The 21,474-nt window shown below is 46.4% G+C and overlaps 1 protein-coding gene across 2 annotated transcripts in view; it reads right to left on the bottom strand.

The window, feature by feature from the left end:
• The window catches only part of SNX30 (sorting nexin family member 30), a 119,335-nt gene that overhangs the window by 6,798 nt on the left and 91,063 nt on the right, over positions 1 to 21,474 (bottom strand). For both annotated transcript variants that reach the window (XM_040481980.1, XM_040481981.1), the window contains exons 7-8: positions 11,598 to 11,684; positions 919 to 1,071 (exon numbers count right to left, since the gene is read on the bottom strand). In XM_040481980.1, the coding sequence (XP_040337914.1) occupies positions 919 to 1,071; positions 11,598 to 11,684 (240 nt within the window). The remainder of the gene's footprint in view (positions 1 to 918; positions 1,072 to 11,597; positions 11,685 to 21,474) is intronic.

Genomic DNA, 21,474 nt, shown 5'->3' with positions numbered 1-21,474 from the left:
TTACTGCATTTCCTCGGATCCAAACATCATCATGTATCTTACATTCACTATTGCTAGTCCTCACAACTCCATGAAGTAGGATCATTAGTCCTTATCTCTCTCTCTCTCTCTCTCACACACACACACACTTCATATGGAGAAGATGAGACCCAGAGTGGTTACGTAACTTGTCTAAGACACGCAGCTAGTAAGTGGCCAAAGCGGATATTCTTTCCACTACAGCAATCCCCTTTCATTCCAGATCCTTGTGAAGGGCCAAGAACCTAAAGACTGGCACTCTCCTCTGAGAGCACCCTACTTGGCAAAATGATCCTCCCTTTGAGCAATCTCTTGCATAAAGGGCACAACAGAAGAACCACACAAGACCTTGTGTAGAAGGAGCTCGGGGTGAAGCAGGTCTTTGTGCTGAGTCATTTGGGAAGGAGTTCTGAGCAGGTAGGAGGAGAGAGGCATCCTTTGGTCAAGTTGGGGAGCGGAGTGGTAAAATTACTCCATGCTTCCTTCCTTGGTGACTCTGAGGTTGGAGTAGAAACTAGACTCAGACCCTACCCCACATAAGGGAGCCCCAGGAGCCTCAAGGAGCTTGCTTTCAGTGAGAGACCCCAGGGCCCTCTGGGTCCTGCTCTCTCCCTAGACTGCAGGCCTGCTGACTCTGGGGCGCAGCTAGCCGCCAGGCCCAAAGGGCCCGGGAGAAGAGAACTGCCGCTTCCGTGAGCAGCGTGTGCACGTGAATGCCCTGTGGGCACCCCCACGGGGGCCTCTGCTCCCAAACCTGGCGCCGCATCTCGCACAGTGGGGCAAGGACCCGCAGGGGTGGCTGCTGCTGGATTTCGGGCAGGCCCTTGCCCCAGGCTCTCTCTGGCTATTAGACGTGCTTCCTCACTGAGAGGGCTGGGGTCTTGCCGGCACACTCATTACCTTCTCGTAGTATTGGATGTTCTTGTCGGCCATTCCCATGAGCAGCTGCCGGAAGTCCTGCCTCTTGTTGCTCTGCCACCGCTCCATGTCGGCTTTCAGATCGGCGTTGAAACACTCCATCCGATCCTGACATTTCTCAACATCTGCCGGGACCTGGAAGGGGAGTGCATTAAAGAGGTGCTCTGTATGTGTAACTTGGTGACTCATGCCTCGAGCTCCCTTGCACGAGGCCAAACCACTACATTAAATGCCACAAACACACTCCCTCCTCGGCGGGGGGTGGTGAGGGGCATTTATTTGAAGGTAGAGCCTGGGGTTTTCAGGTCTAAGAAGGAATTCCGAAAAGTGCTATCCTGACCCAAGTCTTCGAACCCATCCAAGCACAGCAGAGACTCATGGGGGAAACACCCCACCCCCACCCCTGTTTACAAACAGGAAGAAACACTGCAATACAGAGTCCAATATCTTTGGTTCCCCCTTTTTACCCATCCCTATATAAAAACGCATGTAGATTTTGCAAATGTATGGCACTTACTGGGCATTGCCCTACTATTCTCCTCGGTCCTGTAATAAAACCAGAAAAGGTTTTCCTGTATCATAGGAGCTATTCCCTTACTTGTGACATTTGACAATGCCTACCCCCATTCATCGCAGAATTAATTGTAGTAAGATTACTGGCCCACTGCTCCTCTGAACCTCACTTTACAAGTAATCTAGAGACCTGTCTCTGCTCCCCCAGATAGCAGATAATCAAAAATGATGAGTCAAAGTTAGGTTAATTCTGAGGAAATAGGAAAAAGATCACTTATGCATGTCGAAAGAATCTGAAACATGAAGAAAAATATAGCAGGCAATTTCAACTTTTATTTAAAGAAGTTTAGACTTTTGCTTTGCTCTGGTGAGTTCATCCATCCTACACAGTCGGAGGGCCTTGTGGCTACTCTGGTCCCCAAAGCACAAAGCTGGCTCCTCTCCTCACTCAAGAGCACCACAAGCCTCTGAGGGCTGCCAAGGGGCCAACATACCTAAAACTGGGTCAGACGCCCACCTGCCAGATGCTTCCGGACAAAAAAATGAGGACTTGTACATTCTAAGTGCTGAGGCCTGTGACCCCAAATGTCTCCAAGCTGTGGGGCGCCATGAGGGGGTCAATCCCTACCAACCTGGGAAGTTTCATACTCAGGCCTTATGGGCAAGTAGAGGACCCAGAAAAACCAATAAAGGGAAGGCAAAGGCTGAGGAAGCCGGACACATTCAGGGCTTCCAGAAGGGCCGAGGGCCACACAGAACGTGTGGAGATGGCTGCAGATGCGGGAGCAAGGAACGTGAGCAGCCAGGGGCGGGGGTTTCAGGCTGGCCTGGCATGGGGTCTGAGCTTGGGTGAGGCAGAAGGAGTTGGGAAGAAAGAGACAGAGAGAGGCATCCCGGGAAACTTAAAAGTAAGGAACTTTTCTTTGAAGAGGGAGAAAAGCCTTTCCCAAAGCGCTGAGGTTCTGGAAGAAAAAAGAAAAAGGACTTGACTTTTTCTTCTGATGCCATGACTGAAGTCTCTCTGCCTTTCACTGCTGCCTCACCTGTCACTTGTTGCCCACCTCGGTGGGGGGGAAGTGAAGACCAAGTGAGCCCCCGCTTTGCCTCTTCGGAGCGGAGCCTTCCCCAGGAACACAGTGAACCAGCCTCAGCGGAGGCCCCGTGAGCCAGCGTGTATGGGCCTCACTCTCCAGCAGGCACAGTCCACCTCCCTTATTCCTCTCCTGGCTCCTGCGCATTTAAGCATCAAGGTGCAAGTTCCCTGGAGCAACTTCCTCTTTGCTTAACAAAACTGCCGTGGCCAGGAGGGAAAGCAAAGGTCTGAAAAGGGAACCTGGTCAGGGCCCGCTGAGAAGAGGGAGGCCAGGGTCTCTGATACAAAGGAATTCTTTTCTAGGAAAGATTCCCAGGTCGGTTCTGAAGACGGGAATTCTGGTTGACCCACAAAAATTAAGAGTCAAGGGGCAGCCGGGTGACTCAGTCAGTTAAGCGTCTGACTTTTGATTTCAGCTCAGGTCATGATCTCACAGTGCGTGGGTTTGGGTCCCCGTGTCAGACTGCACTGACAGTGTGGAGCCTGCTTGGGATTCTCTCTCTCTCTCCCTTTCTTTCTCTGTCCCTACCCTATTCACGCACACGTGCTCTCAAAATAAATAAATAAATAAATAAATAAATAAATAAATAAATATTTTTTAAAAGTTAAGAGTCAAAACCATGGCTCTGGATTTTATGACTACCTGAGCCTCAATTTGGGAAACATTTGGGACTCATCATTTTCATGACGTACTCTGTGCTTGGCATGGAGGAAGACCGAGGTACTTTGCTCTTGGTAGATGGCTCTCATCTCAGGTTGCCTACAGTTGAGCTGGGAAGGCACTAAATGTGCCTGGACATCAGGGTGAGAGGTTACTGGTACCTTCTCTTCACCCAGCCCCGCGGTAAGCACGCTGAGGGGGACCTGGACAGCCAGTGCAGCTTGGATGAGGGATTGGGCCTCCTTGAAGAATCAATCCCACTGAGGAGACAGTGGGAGGAGGGCACTCCAGAGTGACAGTATGTACAGGTGAGAGAGGGAGACAATACCTGGGCCCACCTCAGGAATAGTTCACAGGCTACAGTGCCCACAAAAGCATAGACAGAGAACGCCAGCCAGCAAGATGGCGGCAGGGGTGGCGGCAGGGGGAGTGGTGCAGAGTAAAGAACAAGAAGGCTGGGTTCCTGAGGCCAGGTTTGGTCAGCTGCCCCCTTTTTTGGAAAATAGAAAAGCCTGTGCTTCCTCTAACTATACAAACAGTTCTAGAGCCAGACTTCCAGAATTTGAATACCACAGGTACCACTTCCTAGATGGGTGATGTTGGGCCTCTCCATGCCTCAGCTTCTGTTTCCGGATAATACCAACCACCTTATAAAGTTACTATGAGGTTGAACAAGATAATATGCATAGAATACTTGGTGCCCGGCATAGATTAAATGCCCCCCAAATATTTCTTAGTTCGGATCAGTATCGATACTGTAAATTGCTATTCTTACAAGATGTAAGTGCATGTGCCTAGCCCCTCCAGCAAGAATGAACATTATGAACTTTATTCCATGTCATACAAAAAGGTTTCTTTTTTGTCTTCCAAATATAAAACATTATTAAATATATTCTTTCATACTTTACACCACTCTTCACCCATGCTACCTCACCCTGAGATTTCACCAGAGATCAGAGATGAGTCAACACCAAAATATACTGGCACGAGATCACCCCAGGTGCCCTGCAACCAGGGTGGCGGCTGTAACACAACAAGGGAGACGGCAGATCAGACTAACCTGGTGGAGACACAACTGACAGATGTGGCAACCCACTGCACGTGAGAAATAAGACACAGCTGTCAGAGAGGAGCCTGAAGTTTACAGTCTGGGTGACTAGGGGGGGCGACAATGCATCGTGGGGCTCAGGATAAAGGACAGGTCCATGGACCAGAAAAAGGAGGCAGCTACAGCCACGGGAAGGGTGAGCCCCACCCCCCGACCCAAGAGGGGGCTGAGACAACTCAACCATAGCAACCACCTGGTTTGAATATGGACAAAGGATTAAATGGATATTTATCCAAGGAAGATCTACAAATGGCCAGCGAGCCTATTAAAAAATCACTGCACATCCCTAATCATTAGGGAAATGCAAATCAAAACCACAGTGAGAACCACCTCAAATCCATTAAGATGGCTACTACAACAACAAAAAAATAAGTGTTGGCCAGGATGTAGGAAATTGGAACCCCTGCACTTGTGTAAAACTTTAGTACGGCACTTCCTCAAAAAAACAAAAATGGAGTCACCATATGATCCAGCAATTCAACTTCTTTTTTTAAAGATCTTATTTTTTAAAATTTTCTATTTAAAACATATTTTTTAAGGTTTATTTTATTTTTGAGAGAGAGAGACAGAGACAGAGTGCAAGCAGGTGAAGGGCAGAGTGAGAGGGAGACACGGAATCTGAAGCAGGCCCCAGGTTCTGAGCTGTCAGCACAGAGCCCAACGTGGGGCTCAAGTTCACGAACCACAAGATCATGATGTGGGCCAAAGTTGGATGCTAAACTGAATGAGCCACCCAGTTGCCCCTATTCTTATTTTTTTAAGCTTATTGAGAGAGAGAGACAGAAAGAGAGAGAGAATCCTAAGAAGGTTCCACGCTCAGCACAGAGCTGGACACGGGGCTCAATCCCACAACCGTGAGATCATGATCTGAGCTGAAATCAAGAGTTGGATGCTTAACTGACTGAGTCACCCAGGTAACCCTAAGATTTTATCTTTAAGTAATCTCTCCACCCAGGGGGGGTTGGAAATCACAACCTCAAGATCAAGAGTCACGTGCTCTACTGACTGAGCCAGTCAGGCATCCCTGGCGATTCCATTTCTGGGTGAATACCAAAAGACTGAAAGCAGGATCTCACGGAGATATCTGTCCTCCCATATCCACTGCAATATTCACAACAGATAAAGGTGAAAGCAACTCAAGTATCTGTCCACAGATGGATGAATAAACAAAAAGGGGTACAGACATACAGTGGAATATTCTTCAGCCTTAAAGAGGAAGAAAATTCTGACATGCCACAACATGGATGAACCTTGAGGACATTTTGCTGAGTGAAATAAGCCAGTTATGAAAACAAACAAATATTATATGATTCTACTTACAAGAGGTGATAGAGTAGTCAAACTCCTAGAGACAGAAAGCACAATGGTGGTTTCCAGGGGCTGGGAGGAGGGGGAAATGGGGACTAATTTAATGGGTACAGAATTTCAGTTCCTCAAGATAAAAAAAGTACTCTGGAGACCCATTGCACAACGGTGTGGATTTACTTAACATGATTGAACCGTACACTTAAAAACAGTAAAGACGGTGATTTTGGTTATGTGTATCTTGCCATGATGCAAAAATTTTTTAATATATGGGGAAATCAAAGAGAGGGTTGGAGGGTCAAAGGGTGGAATTCATGGAGAAGCCTAAATCTGTAGGGTTAATAAGGGGATCAGCAAAAGATACTAAGAAAAATGAGCCCAGAAGCAGGAAGGAAGTCAGAGTGAGCAGAGCCATAGAAACACAAGGATGGAGAAGGAGGAGAGGGGAGGAGGAGGTGAAGAAAGGAGAAAGAGAGGGGAGGGTGGAAAAGAAGGGACCAAGAGGAACCAGGAGTTGGGATGAGCTGTCTGAAGCAACCAGCTACTGAAGGTGCCCAACTTAATGAAGAGGAAGGCGGCCGGCCCACACACTCAGGCTCCCGGTGTTCCCCCTTTTGTTTCTTTCTGGATGGTGTCCTTGTAACCATCGGTTCGCTGACCAGGGACAACCAGCATTGCTCATCTGTGTTTTAATTTTTTGATTGAGGTGTCATCAGAGTTGTGCTACCTTGTGTCTGAAGGACGTGGCAATCGCGATACCCAATGCTGACGGCTGGCTGTCACTTATCACAAGACACCAACAACAGAAAAAAATCACCAGGTAAGACTCCAAAAGATAACACCTCTAAGTAGATAACAAGGCTGCGTTTGTCACAGTGGCTCCCTTCTCTCTCGTGAGAATTTTCGTTACAGAATATGGGTTGTTGGAGCGATGGGAGAGGGGTAATGTGGGATGAGCTCAAGCATTTTTGTGGGTTTGGGAGCAGGGTGGGAAGGAAATTCACATGAATATGTTGGCGTCGAAAAGAGTCTTCCCTTCACGTTCACTCCTATTGTTCGTGTTAGCGTATAAGCTTCCCGTCCAGTTTGAAATGCAATTCCTCAGCCCCTCTTTGTTTCTAGTAGCAGCTTTGCTGTCCTCCCTGGCTTCTAGGGAGGATCATATTCGAGGATTTCCACAAGTCTTCGGTCCTGACAAGTGCGGCAGAAGGCAGCCCAGTAAGTGCCTATCATTTCGCCGACATCAAAGCTAAAATGAGGAAAGTCGAGTCTACGCAATTCAAATGTCCACTTGCCTGAGAAGAAACCTCTTCAGGGTCTGCTGAGTTTTCTCAACCCTAACAACAAGCAAAACTTTCAGTTCTATGATACTAACATTTGCCCTCAGCTCTAGGCTCACCCCCGCACACGGACAAGCCACAGCCACAGGGCTTCCAGCCAGCAGCGGGGGGCCACAGGATCCCTCCCCTTCTTCCTAACGCAGCCACCCTGGTGTGAAATTCGCAGTGAGGGCCGAGGAGACCCGCAAGGCCACTTCTCTCTTCTGGGTTTTGGAAAGGTGATCAGTGATCACTGATCAGTGAGCCACTCCACGGCTTCACAAAAATCAACTTGCCCTCACTCTTTAGAGCCTCTTTTCAAGATTTCAACCTCTAAACAGGTAATTCCCTAGGCTTGCTACGTCCCTCAGATGTTGTTAACACACCCAGACCCCTGTGAAAACTGCCTGTCTTTGGGCAAGATACTGTCTTTCCTGCATCCCCATGACGGACCTATGAACAAGGCTGTTCCCGCCATAGTCACTGACAGAGTCCGCCAGGTCCTTGGGGCTAAGAATCGCCCTAACCCACTTCCTGACACTCTGGCTTTTCTCTCACCGGTGGTAGCTCTGGGAAACGGAGCTCAAAACCACACAAAACAGGGTCACCTGGGTGGCTCAGTCCATTGAGTGTCTGACTCTTGATTTTGGCTCAGGTCATGATCTCACAGCTTGAGAGTTTGGGCCCCGCATCAGGCTCTGGGCTGGTAGCACAGAGCCTGCTTGGGATCCTTTCTCTCTCCCTCTCTCTATCTCTTCCCCTCCCCTCAGAATAAATAAACTTTATAAACACACACACACACACACACACACACACGAAACAAAGCACGGCAAAACCTTCAGCTACTCACTTCCTAGGTACCTCTGATGGGCTGTCAGGGAGGACAGGCATTCGGGAGGGCTGGGAAGGCAGGGGAAACTTTAGAACGCAAGGAAACCATGCCTAAAACAGGGCAGTCAAAAAAAATTTTTTAAAGCAAAGTTAAAAACAAAAACCATAAGGGCAACAAACCAGAAAACGAGGTTCTCGGTCAGCACTCCTCCTAGAGACGAGCGGAGCTGGTATGGGAAGCAGAGGCTCCACCAATGGAGCGTCGGCTCCTACATCAGACACTGCTGCGCTGACCTTCACGTCTCCACAAGTCACACGTATGAAGCCCACAGGGCTAATGAGCAAACCAGTGCAAGCGGGGAGACGGAGCTGAGGAGCTGGGGAACTGAACCCAAGGTGATCGGAGTCCAAATTCTGTGCTCTTTCTACCAAACCCTTTTCCATTTGCAGAGGCCGCCAACGGAGCCCTCCTCCACCCACCAAAGTAGCTGCTGTCCCAGATCCAAACCTGGAGGCGCAATTTCTGCCACTCCCACGGTGAGAGCACACTCATGGGCACCACCACCCCCGTGACGACAGTCCCTGTTTTGTTAATTACCACAATTGCTAAAAAACGGCAAAATGAGCACTGGCATGGCTCAGTGTCTTGCCAGAAAGAGGGCAGACCAAGACTGCTCACCCACAGTGTGGTGAGAGAATGGAGGCATGTTTAGGCCACCTACTTAGTCTCACCGGCTGGGAAGAAACCCTTCCCCCTCTTCTAAGAACCCCTGTGATCAAGAGAAGAGTCGTATAGGTGATGCTCTGGGAAGGTGAAAATAGCAATAGTAAGAAGATTCTGACACCCACTGGGAGAAGAGGAGGCACCCAGGCCGGCAAGAGATGGAGAGTGTTAGAAAGGAGCCCCCGCAGCTTGTCTGGCTGGAACGTGGGAGCCAGAAATGGCCGCTCCCTGGGCTCCATCTGTTCCAAGGCGCTGTGACCTTTAGGCAGCCGGCAAGCCAGGACAAGGTCAGCATTTACTTTGGCGTATTATTCATAACCTTCGGCTCCTGTCTTTACAAAGGAACTGTTCCGTACGGAGCTCAACAGAGATTAAATGACAAACCAGCCTGCAAGAAAGCTTGTATTCAGTGGTGAGCAGTGATGAATGCTGTCAGAACATCTTCCAAAGACAGGGTCTTCGGCTTCCAAACTAGGCCAGTGACAGAATGTGCTAGCCCTCCCTCCCTAGCTAGGAAAAGTGACTTCTATATTTATATTGGAAAGCTAAATTGTTGAAATGAAATTTTGAAATCTATAAACACAGTATTTCCTGTCATTCCTTTAAATGAGATGGAGACACGGGCTCAGCAAATGGCACCGTGTTCCAGAATATCACAGGGATGGCTAGGAACTAGTCAAGGCAACGGGCAGCTGGAAGACGGAGGGTGGCTGTGCACACAGCTGCATTCCCATCATGGTCCCAACACACAGGACGGAAGCAGGCCAACAGCCTGTGGCAAGAGGAATGGAAGAGAGGTGCCTAGCCTTCTGGCCAAGTCCCAGCTACACACACTGGGCCAGTGACAAGAGTCCCTCTCCGTACCATCTGGATTTCCATCAGATGTATGCAGACTTCACTCTCATGTAGGTCACCACGGGTGACACGGGCGGCCATGCCACAGGCATGTATTGTACGCCTGCTGTGCCCAGCACACTGGATAAAGACCTTGGGTATCAACAAAGCTGGGCAATTCATCAAGCTGCTTTGTGGCTCTTTCCTCACCCATGAAATGGGGAAGAATAATGCCTTCCCTCTGGACCTCAGATGACTGTTGTGGTGACCATGTGAAACAATTTACACATATATATATATTTTAATACCATATGGGGGCACCTGCGCGGCTCAGTCAGTTAAGTGTCCAACTCTTGATTTCAGCTCAGGTCATGATCTCAGTTTGTGAGTTTGAGCCCTGCATCAGGCTCCACGCTGGCTGCACGGAGCCTGCTTGGGATATTTTCTCTCTCTCTCTCTCTCTCTCTCTCTCTCTCTCTCTCTCTCCCTATCTGCCCCTCCCCCACTCGCACACTCACTCATGCACTCTTTCTCTCTCAAAATCAATAAAATAAACTAAAAAAAAAAATGCTATATGGAACCAGGGTGTGCCACTTCTGAGGTTTGGGTTTCCAATTTCCACAGCTGGTTCCTTTCTGGGTGTATCACAGTATGGCTACCACACCAGCAAGAACCAAGGCAGAGGAAGAGAAACAGTTCTGATGTAAAACTACTTCCCAGAACCCTGGGCCCCTGCTATTTATTTTTTTAATAACATTCCCTACCCCACCCCCTTTTAGAAAACAGCTATACCTTCCAATTGCAAACAAAAAGGAACACAGTAACATAATGGTAACTGGCAAGGTGCTAAGGTCAGGCTGCAGGATTTCATCCTGGCTCTCATACTTGCTAGCTGTGAGATCGTGGGCCTTGGTTTGCTCATCTCTCAAATGGGAATAATAACGGCTCCCAAACCACATGACTGTCGTATGGAGTAAGTGAGATCAGGTAAACAGCTTAGCACGTTGTAAGCGCTCGCACATCGGCTATTACTACTCTTTTGTTTAATCCCGGCTGGGGGAAGGAAAAGGCAACACATGGCAAGGACTAGTACACCAGATGCATTTTTACAGTATGATCCTCTATCTAGACCCAGAGCCCTGTAGCTGGGGGTATCTTCACTAAGTTCAATCAGTGCTTCTTAAACTTTGTGGTAAAGAACCACTATTCGGTGGCTTTTTTCCCCAACAGGACAGAGCTGTAGACCTACTATGCATAACTAGTGTGTAGTTTGCTCCACATGAGCTAGTTTGACAACACTCATGCTCAGTGTTCAACAAGTGTCAAATTGCTATAAAACTGCTGACTCTCAGCTTCTGCACCTTTCCTGTCATGGATTGGCGACAGCTTATGGATGAGTAAGCAAACCACACTTGTGAGAACACTGATCTAGACTGTTCTTCCCTTTCTCGTCAATCCCATTTTACAGACAGGAAATGCCCTTGAATGGCAACGCTGAAAGTCTTAAAAAAAAAACAAACAAAAAAAAAACCTCAGGAAACAGCAGAAAACTCAACCCCCCGTGCTTCCAGGAATTGCTGTTTCAAAGGGACACAGGCACCCCCACGTTTATAGCAGCACTATCAACAATAGCCAAAGTATGGAAAGAGCCCAAATGACCATTGATGGATGAATAGATAAAGAAGACATGGCATATATATACAATGGAGTATTACTCGGCAATCAAAAAGAATGAAATCTTGCCATTTGCAACTACATGGATGGAACTAGAGGATATTATGCTAAGTGAAATTAGTCCGTCAGAGAAAGACAAATATCATATGACTTCACTCATATGAGGACTTTAAGAGACAAAACAGATGAACATAAGGGAAGGGAAACAAAAATAATATAAAAACAGGGAGGGGGACAAAACAGAAGAGACTCATAAATATGGAGAACAAACTGAGGGTTACCGGAGGGGTTGTGGGAGGGGGGATGGGCTAAATGGGTAAGGGGCACTAAGGAATCTACTCCTGAAATCATTGTTCCACCATATGCTAACTAATTTGGACGTAAATTAAAAAAAATAAAATTAAAAAAAAGAAAAAGAAAAAGAAACTTCCAGAAATAAGACATCAAAGAGAACAAACAGGAAAAAATGGCGGTGTGAACACAGCCCAGCTGGCACTGACCACCTTAGCTGTGTGGATCTGGGGACAAGGCTTCACTCAGCGCCAGCGAGGCGACTGCAGCCTTGTGGAGCCCAGCCCTCCCTCAGGGGCTCCCCTGACCTTGGGGCGGTCTTCCTTCCTCAGGGCCACAGCTTCTAGTTTGGCTTCGTACTCTGCTTGCACTTGGTCCCTCTTCTTCAGTACGCTCTGCGGGAGGAGAGAGGGGAAGAATGTAACACAGAGTTCACAAAGGAGCCTCCAAGGCCCAGGCAGTTGATTCGCGACCCCTTTCCTCCCCCAAATCACGGCGCAGGAGGCCCAGCCGCGTGCTCTCGGGACAGTATGGCTGTGGTGTGACACAGGCTTGTGACACGGACTCCGGAGGAAGTGGGTGGAAGAGGGGCAGCCTGTTGTCAGAGATTTCCAGCACAGTAACAGCCTGATACTGAAAGCAACTGAAGCTCCGGGCAAGGACAAGCGGGGGACGGTGCCCATCCTCAGCCACACTGATGAGAGGTCTCAGCTTCTCCGTGTGCAGAGAGGACTCAGCTGTGGAGCCTGGAGAGTGACAATCCAGGATGTTCTCTGAACCGTTCATGGAAAAGTCTATGTCAGGAGAGTTCTGGACTCTGATTCATTGAGTTGATCGCTGGTGGACTGATTCACTCATTGATCCAAGAGCCGCTCATCTGTCCACCCCTCTGGACCACGTATGCAAAGATCAAAGAGATACAGCCCCTACCTGAGGGGTTCCAGCTAGGGAAGAGGTGCATAGTACAGAGCTGCATCTATGTACAAGTCCAGAATCCCTAGAACCACATGGTGCGTCATCTAGAGTGAGTGATAAACGAGCTCAGATAGGGCCAGCCTAGACAGGACCAGGATGAGGCAAGCCAGGTGCCCACGATGCAAAATTTAAGGAGAAAAATCTCTCTCGGGCCCCTGTAAGTGCAAGGTCGGCACCTGATCCGAGCATCTCCCTAAATCTGTGCCCTGGGTGTCTCCTTTGCCTCACCTGGTTCTGGCTCAGCTACTAAGACCACACTCGGTAGGACAGAAAAGGATGCAATCCACAGTCTAGAAAAACATCTGCTTCTCCAAGGGTTTCTTTTTCCTTCTTTGAGTGTAAGAAGCATGAACAGCAAATTAAGAGTGATTAAGAATTTTCTCGCCCACTACCTCAGAAGTCACAAAGCACTACGGAAGTTTCCAATCTCATGCTTTTCCCATAGGCACCCTCCAGCACAGTATGGAGTCAGGCCAGGAGGAGCCATTCCCTGGCTAGGCGGGGGGCACCTTGTGTCCCTGATAATGTGCTAAAGAGTGAGGAGCAGCTGGACAGCTGAGTGCGCTCTGGGGGGAAACCTTCTCATGCAATGTGCCGACACAGGCAAACTCAAGTCTTCCCCTGAAGTATCTCCTTTGAGAAGAGTTTTACCTTGAGAAGAACATGAGGTAAAACTTACAAGAACTTATCTTTTGTTTGCCACTCATCTTTCTCCTGAGTGCTCTGAAGTTCCCTCCCCACACCCATCAAGCTTTGAGTAGGGATGTTTGCAGTGCTGTTCCACACAACTCTCTCCTGATGCTGGAAACTGCCCATAATCCACACTTAATACAGGGGCCATTAGCCCCACCTGCTGATTGACCTCTTGAAACTGACTGGTCTGAACGAGGAACTGGATTTAAACTTGTGTTTAACTGATTTGAATTTAAACTTAAATAGCCACCTCTGGCTAGTGGCCGCCATATTGGACAGCACATAGATACATACAGTAAAAACACAAAAAAGTTAGGGGTCTTTTATGGATTTCATAGAACCCAGAAAATATTCTAAATCTATTAGTCTGGTACCAGCAGTAATAAAAACTTGTAATCTCTACCCAAGAGAAAGAAACACACAGTGCTATCCATGGAGACACTTACGAGGTTCCCCAAGGCATGACGGGACAGCAGGGAGGGGCCGACTGGCCTCCTCATCACTGCCGTGGACTCCCCTCATGGCACACCTCATATCCGCCTGGAAAAAGCACATGCCCAGGCTAGGAATGGGTTGAGCTGCTCCAGTGATATACTCTGTCAGTTGTGGCAAGAACCGCATAACCAAAGCTAGAAATGCTCTCAGAACAATGCCCTGGAATCCAGTCAGCACAGTGTGGGGCTTCCTGTCTCCCCGTTCCGTTCCAAGATCCTCTGCTGAGGATGCCAAGACCCGAGAAGGGGAGGGGTGGCAAGAGATGTCAGCCTCACACAGCCACACCAGACAAAATTTATCTCCTCTCCCTCTCCTAAAGCAGGTGAGGGGATCCCCAGATTCAGCCACAACTCCTTCCCCTAGTTAGCGTGGGCCCTCCCTGGCTCCTCGGTCACCTGCTACCCCCACGTCACCTGAAGTGACCAGAATGCTGCCTTCTCATGCGGGCTGCTGGAGGATTTGCACGTACATCCCCACCTCACTGGGCAGCAGAAAAGACTCACGACGACCCTGCAGAAGTAAAAGGGTATTATCCCCATTTTATAGATGGGAACACTAAGGTACAGCCGAGGGACCTGGCTGATGTCACACTGCTAGCAGCACAGTGGTGACTCACTCAGGCAGTTCCTGAGTGAGTTCCCACAGCGTGGGGTTTCCCAGTCTGACTGGGATCCCAACCACGCTACAGGTTGGGAAACATGTTCTGAATCCAGCTGAACTAAGACTACCATCCTTGTTGGAAGCATCTTTGCTCACGGTTGGTGATGACCTGAAAGGTGCAGCCTTGTACTCCAAACAGCACATGCTATGTTGATAAAACTGGTCAGACCACCCTGTGGTTAACCGGGCCTGAGCCTGAGACTGCAGGGGCCAAGAGGTCCAGTCAGCAGCTACAGAGAGGTCCCTCCATCCCTGAGTGACAAGCAAGAGATATTCACCGTCTGGGCGTCTCAGAGAACTCTGTAGGGGTCCCTGATTCTAGTGGGTACCATAAATCCAAAGGTGACGTGCATGGAGACACGTTGCTACTTTGTGTCTGTCTGCTCTTCTACATAGCGTCCTCATCCTGTTTCTGCCCTGCCTTTCTGTGTCTTCATTCGTGACCCAGGCCCTGGGGATACAGCAGAGAACAACCCACACAAAACTCTTGCCTTCACGGAGCTCACATTCCAGAGAGGAGGCAGACATCACACAGTAAAATATATTAATACAGAGTGAATGAGGCAGTGCCGAGCGTTGAGGAGGAAAAAGAGAATAAGACAGCAGGACGTAAAGCGCCAAGGGTTTGGGGGATGACAGAACTGTCCACAAAGTAGCCAGGAAGGGCCTCGAGGAGGAAGCGGCTTTTAATCAGACGTGAAATAAATTTCTCTCATATGCTGCGGGTTTTTCTTAATGTAGAACCCTTCATCGTGATTTTGAAATGGTCCTAGTAATATGGTACTTCACTACCCTTTTCAAATGTAGAGAAAAAAAATGACTCAATTTTTTAGCAAATAAATTGTAAGGAAAAATAGATGGGGAGGGATTTTTTAAATACTTAAGAAACATATCAAAATATGAATTTTATTTGGATCACGATTTGGAAAAACACCTACAAAAACAGTGCCTGAGACCCTGGGGAATGAACACTCCAGCTTCATTGGAGTTTATCAGTTTATCAGTTTACTGGATATTTGAAGAAATCTTAAGAAAAAATTTTAGGTGTGATGATAATGTGGTTCTTTTTTTTTAAAAGAACACTTGTATTTTAGAGATATGTACTAAATATTTTTGTATGAAGTGCTCTGATGTCTGGGATTTGCTTTAAAATAATCTAAGGGGTTCGAGTGCCTGGGTGGCTCAGTCACTTGAGCATCCGAGTTGGGCTCAGGTCATGATCTCATAGTTCATGGGTTTGAGCCCCGTGTCGGGCTCTGTGCTGACAGCTCAGAGCCTGGAGCCTGCTTCTGCTTCTGTGTCTCCCTCTCTCTCTCAAAAATAAATAAACATTAAAAAAAAAAATCCAAAGGGGGGCACCTGGGTGGTTTAGTCAGTTAAGTGTCCAAGTCTTGGTTTCACCTCAGGCCATGATCTCATGGTGGGTGAGATTGAGCCCCGTGTCGGGCTCTGTGCTGTCAGAGCCTGCTTGGGATTCTCTCTCTCTCCCTCTCTCTCTGCCCCTCCCCTGCTTGTGTGTGCACATTCTCCCTCTCTCTCTCTCTCTCAAAATAAATAAACAAAACTTAAAATAAAATAAAATAAAATAAAATAAAATAAAATAAAATAAAATAAAATAAAAGTAAAATAATCCAAGGGGTGGAGAGCAGGTGGGCACAGAGCTAGAACAAGATGGGCCATGAGTGGGCAACTGCTCGAGCAAGCAGATGGGGATGTGGGGGATTGTTACACTTCCACTCTGCTTTTAGACGTTTCAATTTTTCCGAAATAAAAGAAAGTTAAACAATGGACATATAATACCAGTCATCCAAAATGCTAATAACAAGCTAATAATAACCACTTAACTACAATGACAACAGTGTCTGGAAGTTAAATCAGACACATTCTGTGGTTTGGCGTTCAATCTCTGTACTGGATTTTTTCCAGGAAAATACCGCAATGGTCAGGATCAACTGGAAAGCTCAACATTCCAGCTCCACCCCCAGAGCTCATGCTCAGTCGTCGGTCGGCCGGTGAGACTGTGGGCTCACAAACTTGTGGGAGGAGGAAGAGGTAGTGCAAAAACAGCTCCCAACGCAAAAGGTCAGCAGCTACCAAAAAGCCTCCTCATGTCCGGAAGGTTTTTGAAGCTTCAAATCTTTTCGTAAGAGGGACGTTAGGATGCAGGGTTGAGGAGGCAGATGAGAGCAGTGAGGACTGCTCAGCCACACGTAGAGAACTGCAGAGCAGAATGGTTCACACTGTGATATGCCAGGGGCTGGTGACCCAAAAGAACACCCCCCCAAGGGGGATTCATGTAGAATAATGAGTGTTCAGTAGTAAGGAAAGATGCTCAAATGGGAATAAAAATCAAATACCCAACACAGCCCTGTAGCTAGGTTTTGGGTGGCCCTCTAGGAGAGTATTTACCTGCAGGCAGGAACATGAGTCCGACCTTGGTCCTGGTAACATAATTTCTGATTAAATGATTGAACTTAGGCTGTCCCTTTTGACATGCTCTTTGACACATTCATTCTATTGGAAATGGACCACCTGTGAGTTAAATTTTCTAGGCCATGTGGTTAATACTGAAACCACATATTTATTTGCCCCTGGTTTTAAGAGATATTTGTTACAAAAGTTAAATTTTTTTAATTAAAAAAAAAAGGTATTTGTTACAGAAAATTTGGAATATAAAGAAAAACACAAAAGAAGGGGACCTCTCATCTTCTGGGCACAGAAGAACAAACTCTCCGGTTTGTTCTCTTGGACGACTTCTTTGATGCTTCCCATTTCTGTGTTTTCTCTTCCTGGCACTCTTGTTATTCAGATGGTAGATGCTGAGGTCTCTGGTCCTCTCATTTTCAAATGTATTTTTTTGTCTCAAATCCTCCATCTATCTTTTTGTTTCGCTTTACAGGCGACTTCCTTAACTTCTAATTTTTTTTTCTTATTTCTAGCATGGTTTTAATTTCCATGAGCTCTCTGCTCTCTAGATGCTAAAAAATTCTTGTTTTATTGTTATGACATCTCTTTCTGAAGATATTAATGATTCTTTTTTCTTGGAAACGTTCTGCTCCCTCAATGATGTTTCACTCGGTAATACTTTTTTTTCTTTGTTTTCACTTGGTATTCATTTTAGAACCTTCTCTTAAATATTCAGTGACCTTGTCTGCCCACTCATCCAATAGGGAAACACTAAAAACCTAATTGAAAGCTCTCTGCATGTTGAGGGCTTGTTGACAATTCTCTACAGGGACCCTGCTGGGTCATTTCATTGAGGAACCTTCTCCAATACCAGTATCTTCAAGTTTCTTCTCTTGGTCTGTTTAGACTTTCTAGAAAAGGCTCTTCTAATCCTTGAAGGGAAGATATAAGGCTGAGAGCCAAGCACAGGAAGATGACTAAAGTGTCAACATTTGGTAATCTTTTACTTAATATCCTGATTTTAGGATTTTAGCCCCCATCCTCAACGGTGCCTGGGGTCCCTGTGTCCGGAGACCGTCTGTGTTACCCTCCAGAGAATATGCCTCCAGTTCTGGCAGAGTATAGAAGAGACAGTCACCCCTGTGTGAGGAAGGAGGTCAGAACTAGAAGCTCTAACTTCTTAAACAGATTCCTGGCTAATTTTTCTCTTCAGCTTTCTCTCCCCCAATTCCAGAGGTACTTACTTACTTAGCACTACCAATTCTCGACCCTTTTTGAAGGATTCTATGATGTAAACCAGGTGGCCTCTTAGTTCTTTCCCCTGCACAGTCAGCTTCAAAGGCAGCTTTTTTGAGGCACTTGAGACCATTATCCCCTCTCAATTTGCTTTCCAGTCCCCATTGTACTGCTACTATTTCCTCCCCTGCTGCTTTTTATCTTTGCAGCCTTATACTTCAAACAAAACAAAAACACTCTAGTGTTATCTTGGTGAGGTCTCATGAAAAAGAAGTTTATATATTTAGTCTGCCATCCCTGGGAATCTCAGATTTTTAATTTTCACATATTTTTCTAACTTTTTGAAACATTTGAGATCATGTACGTTTCTACATCTTGCTTCTTCATATTTTCAAGAAATCAGGCCCTCAATCTATAATTACTTTTGTTTAGGAAAAAGGACTTTCCCCCCCCGCCCAACTCAATTTTCTAGAAAATCTTCATCCTTGCTTTCTTTTTTTCTTTTTCTTTTCTTTTCTTTTTTTATTCAAGTTAGTTAACACACAGTGTGGTCTTAGCTTGAGGAGCAGAACCCCGTGATTCATCTCTTACATATGACACCCGTGCTCGTCTTAAAAAGTGCCCTCCATAATGTCCATCACCCGTTTAACCCATCCCCACACCCAAAAGCACTACGAGTGACCAAACGTAAAGCCTCATCACTTGACTCATTAGCTCCACCTTGTGGCTTGTAAGGAAAAAGGTAGGCAGACTGCAAAAAAAACACAAATAACTGACATTTGAAAAAAGCTATCCTGGAACATTGTTCAAAGTATCTCCAACTCGAAGAAAAACTCTGTCTTTAAAACCAGACTTCTGCATCTACATCTCACAACTCTAATCATGATCACCAATGACCCCCATATTATTGAATACAATGGTCACTATTGATCATGATCCTCCTAAAAACTTTTCTCTTGGCTTCCTCTACTTTTTTTCTTCTACTACCCTACCAATCCTCTGAGTCTCCTTTTCCACTTGTTCCTCCTCATAATTAGGTACTGGGCCACTAAATATTGTCATGCCTCAGGGCCAGACCTAGACTATTCACATGGAGCTCATCTCACTAGATGGTCTACTCCCCTCCCATGGATTTAAACACCATCTATTCGCAAATGACTCCCAAATTTCTATTCTCACTCTGAATTAAATTCATAACCAATTGCCATGACATCTCTACTTTAACGACTAATAGGGAGTTTTGCACTCAATATGGCCAAAACAACTTGATTCCCAACTGCCCAATCTGTTCTGCCCCGAACTTCCCCATCCCAATGAATGGGAACCACTGTCCACCCAGTCGCTAAAGCCAAAAACCTAGAGGTCATCACCAATCCTTCCTTTTCTTACTTCACATTAATATAGCAGCAAGTCTGGTTGGCCCTTCATTCAAAATCTACCCAAAGCCACCACTGTAGCCCAAGCTCTACCACCATGGTTATCTGCCACATGGCTCCCTGTGACGGTCTCCTGAATGTCTCCTTGCCTCCACTATCATTCCCTACAACCCATTCTCCACATTGTAGCACTAGCTGTCTGCTTAAAAATTGTATCCTGTCATTCCCCCGCATAAATCCAAATGCCTTCCCTTTTGTTCCTAAGATTAAAATCCAGACTCTTGCCAACCATGGCCTTTAAGAAGACACTACTAGGGTTTTGATGGTTTCCTGTCTCACATTTAGGTCCTTTATCCATTTTGAGTTTATTTTTGTGAATGGTGTGAGAAAGTGGTCTAGTTTCAACCTTCTGCATGTTGCTGTCCAGTTCTCCCAGCACCATTTGTTAAAGAGACTGTCTTTTTTCCATTGGATGTTCTTTCCTGCTTTGTCAAAGATGAGTTGGCCATACGTTTGTGGGTCTAGTTCTGGGGTTTCTATTCTATTCCATTGGTCTATGTGTCTGTTTTTGTGCCAATACCATGCTGTCTTGATGATGACAGCTTTGTAGTAGAGGCTAAAGTCCGGGATTGTGATGCCTCCTGCTTTGGTCTTCTTCTTCAAAATTACTTTGGCTATTCGGGGCCTTTTGTGGTTCCATATGAATTTTAGGATTGCTTGTTCTAGTTTCGAGAAGAATGCTGGTGCAATTTTGATTGGGATTGCATTGAATGTGTAGATAGCTTTGGGTAGTATTGACATTTTGACAATATTTATTCTTCCAATCCATGAGCAGGGAATGTCTTTCCATTTCTGACCCAGCAATAGCACTGCTGGGAATTTATCCAAGGGACACAGGAGTGCTGATGCATAGGGGCACTTGTACCCCAATGTTCATAGCAGCACTCTCAACAATAGCCAAATTATGGAAAGAGCCTAAATGTCCATCAACTGATGAATGGATAAAGAAATTGTGGTTTATATACACTATGGAATACTACGTGGCAATGAGAAAAAATGAAATATGGCCTTTTGTAGCAACGTGGATGGAACTGGAGAGTGTGATGCTAAGTGAAATAAGCCATACAGAGAAAGACAGATACCATATGGTTTCACTCTTATGTGGATCCTGAGAAACTTGACAGGAACCCATGGGGGAGGGGAAGGAAAAAAAAAAAAAAAAGAGGTTAGAGTGGGAGAGAGCCAAAGCATAAGAGACTGTTGAGAACTGAGAGCAAACTGAGGGTTGATGGGGGGTGGGAGGGAGGAGAGGGTGGGTGATGGGTATTGAGGAGGGCACCTTTTGGGATGAGCACTGGGTGTTGTATGGAAACCAATTTGACAATAAATTTCATATATAAATAAAAAAAAAAAATAAAAATAAAAAAAAAAAAAAAAAAGAAGACACTACTATACATGTCCTGGCCCCTACCTATCTCTTTGACCTTGCCTCCTCCCACTTGCTCCCTTGCTCACTGGATTCCACTCACACCGGGCTTTCTGGTCTGCAAAGACCACCAAGGTCATTTCTGCTTTAGGACCTTTGTACCAGCTACTCCTTCTGCCTAAAATGGTCAATTCTCTGGTCCTTGCCCAGCTAACTCCTACATGTTGATTCAAGTCTGCAACCGAGGCTACCTCCTCCATGTGTCTGTTCCTTACCATCCTCTTCTGACCCTCACCCTACCCTTGTCACTCAGCAAGACCTCTGAGATAAGCATGCTCTTTGAGTTGTAGATAAACCCATTTTTTTTTAAATTTTTTTTCAACGTTTATTTATTTTTGGGACAGAGAGAGACATAGCATGAATGGGGGAGGGGCAGAGAGAGAGGGAGACACAGAATCGGAAACAGGCTCCAGGCTCTGAGCTATCAGCCCAGAGCCGGACGCGGGGCTCGAACTCACCGACCGCGAGATCGTGACCTGGCTGAAGTCGGACGCTTAACCGACTGTGCCACCCAGGCGCCCCAGATAAACCCATTTTTTAAAAATAACAAGATATGTGACATACAATCATTATATAATTATTAATGCTCAAAACTGACATGTCAAATTCAATTAAACATTTTCTGACCACTTTTCTATGAATAAGGCAGTGGGAAATAAGATGGTTCTACCCTAACCTTCTTAAAGCTTCTCCTACCCATGTCCTGGTCATAAGGATGCCAGTACTCAAAAGGCACTGCCCAAAATTTGGTAAGGACTCTAAGATGTTCTCTTCCAGTGTATCACTATCCTAATTATGTTTTACACACAGTCTATAGGATGTGAAATCCCATATAAGGACTCACCTGCACATATCTTC

The sequence above is a fragment of the Herpailurus yagouaroundi genome, unplaced genomic scaffold (assembly GCF_014898765.1).
Source record: "Herpailurus yagouaroundi ecotype Mexico unplaced genomic scaffold, PumYag 160, whole genome shotgun sequence".
In the NCBI taxonomy this organism is placed as follows: domain Eukaryota; kingdom Metazoa; phylum Chordata; class Mammalia; order Carnivora; family Felidae; genus Herpailurus; species Herpailurus yagouaroundi.
Note: the sequence above shows the minus strand (reverse complement) of the source record. Positions and strands in the feature narration are given on the sequence as shown.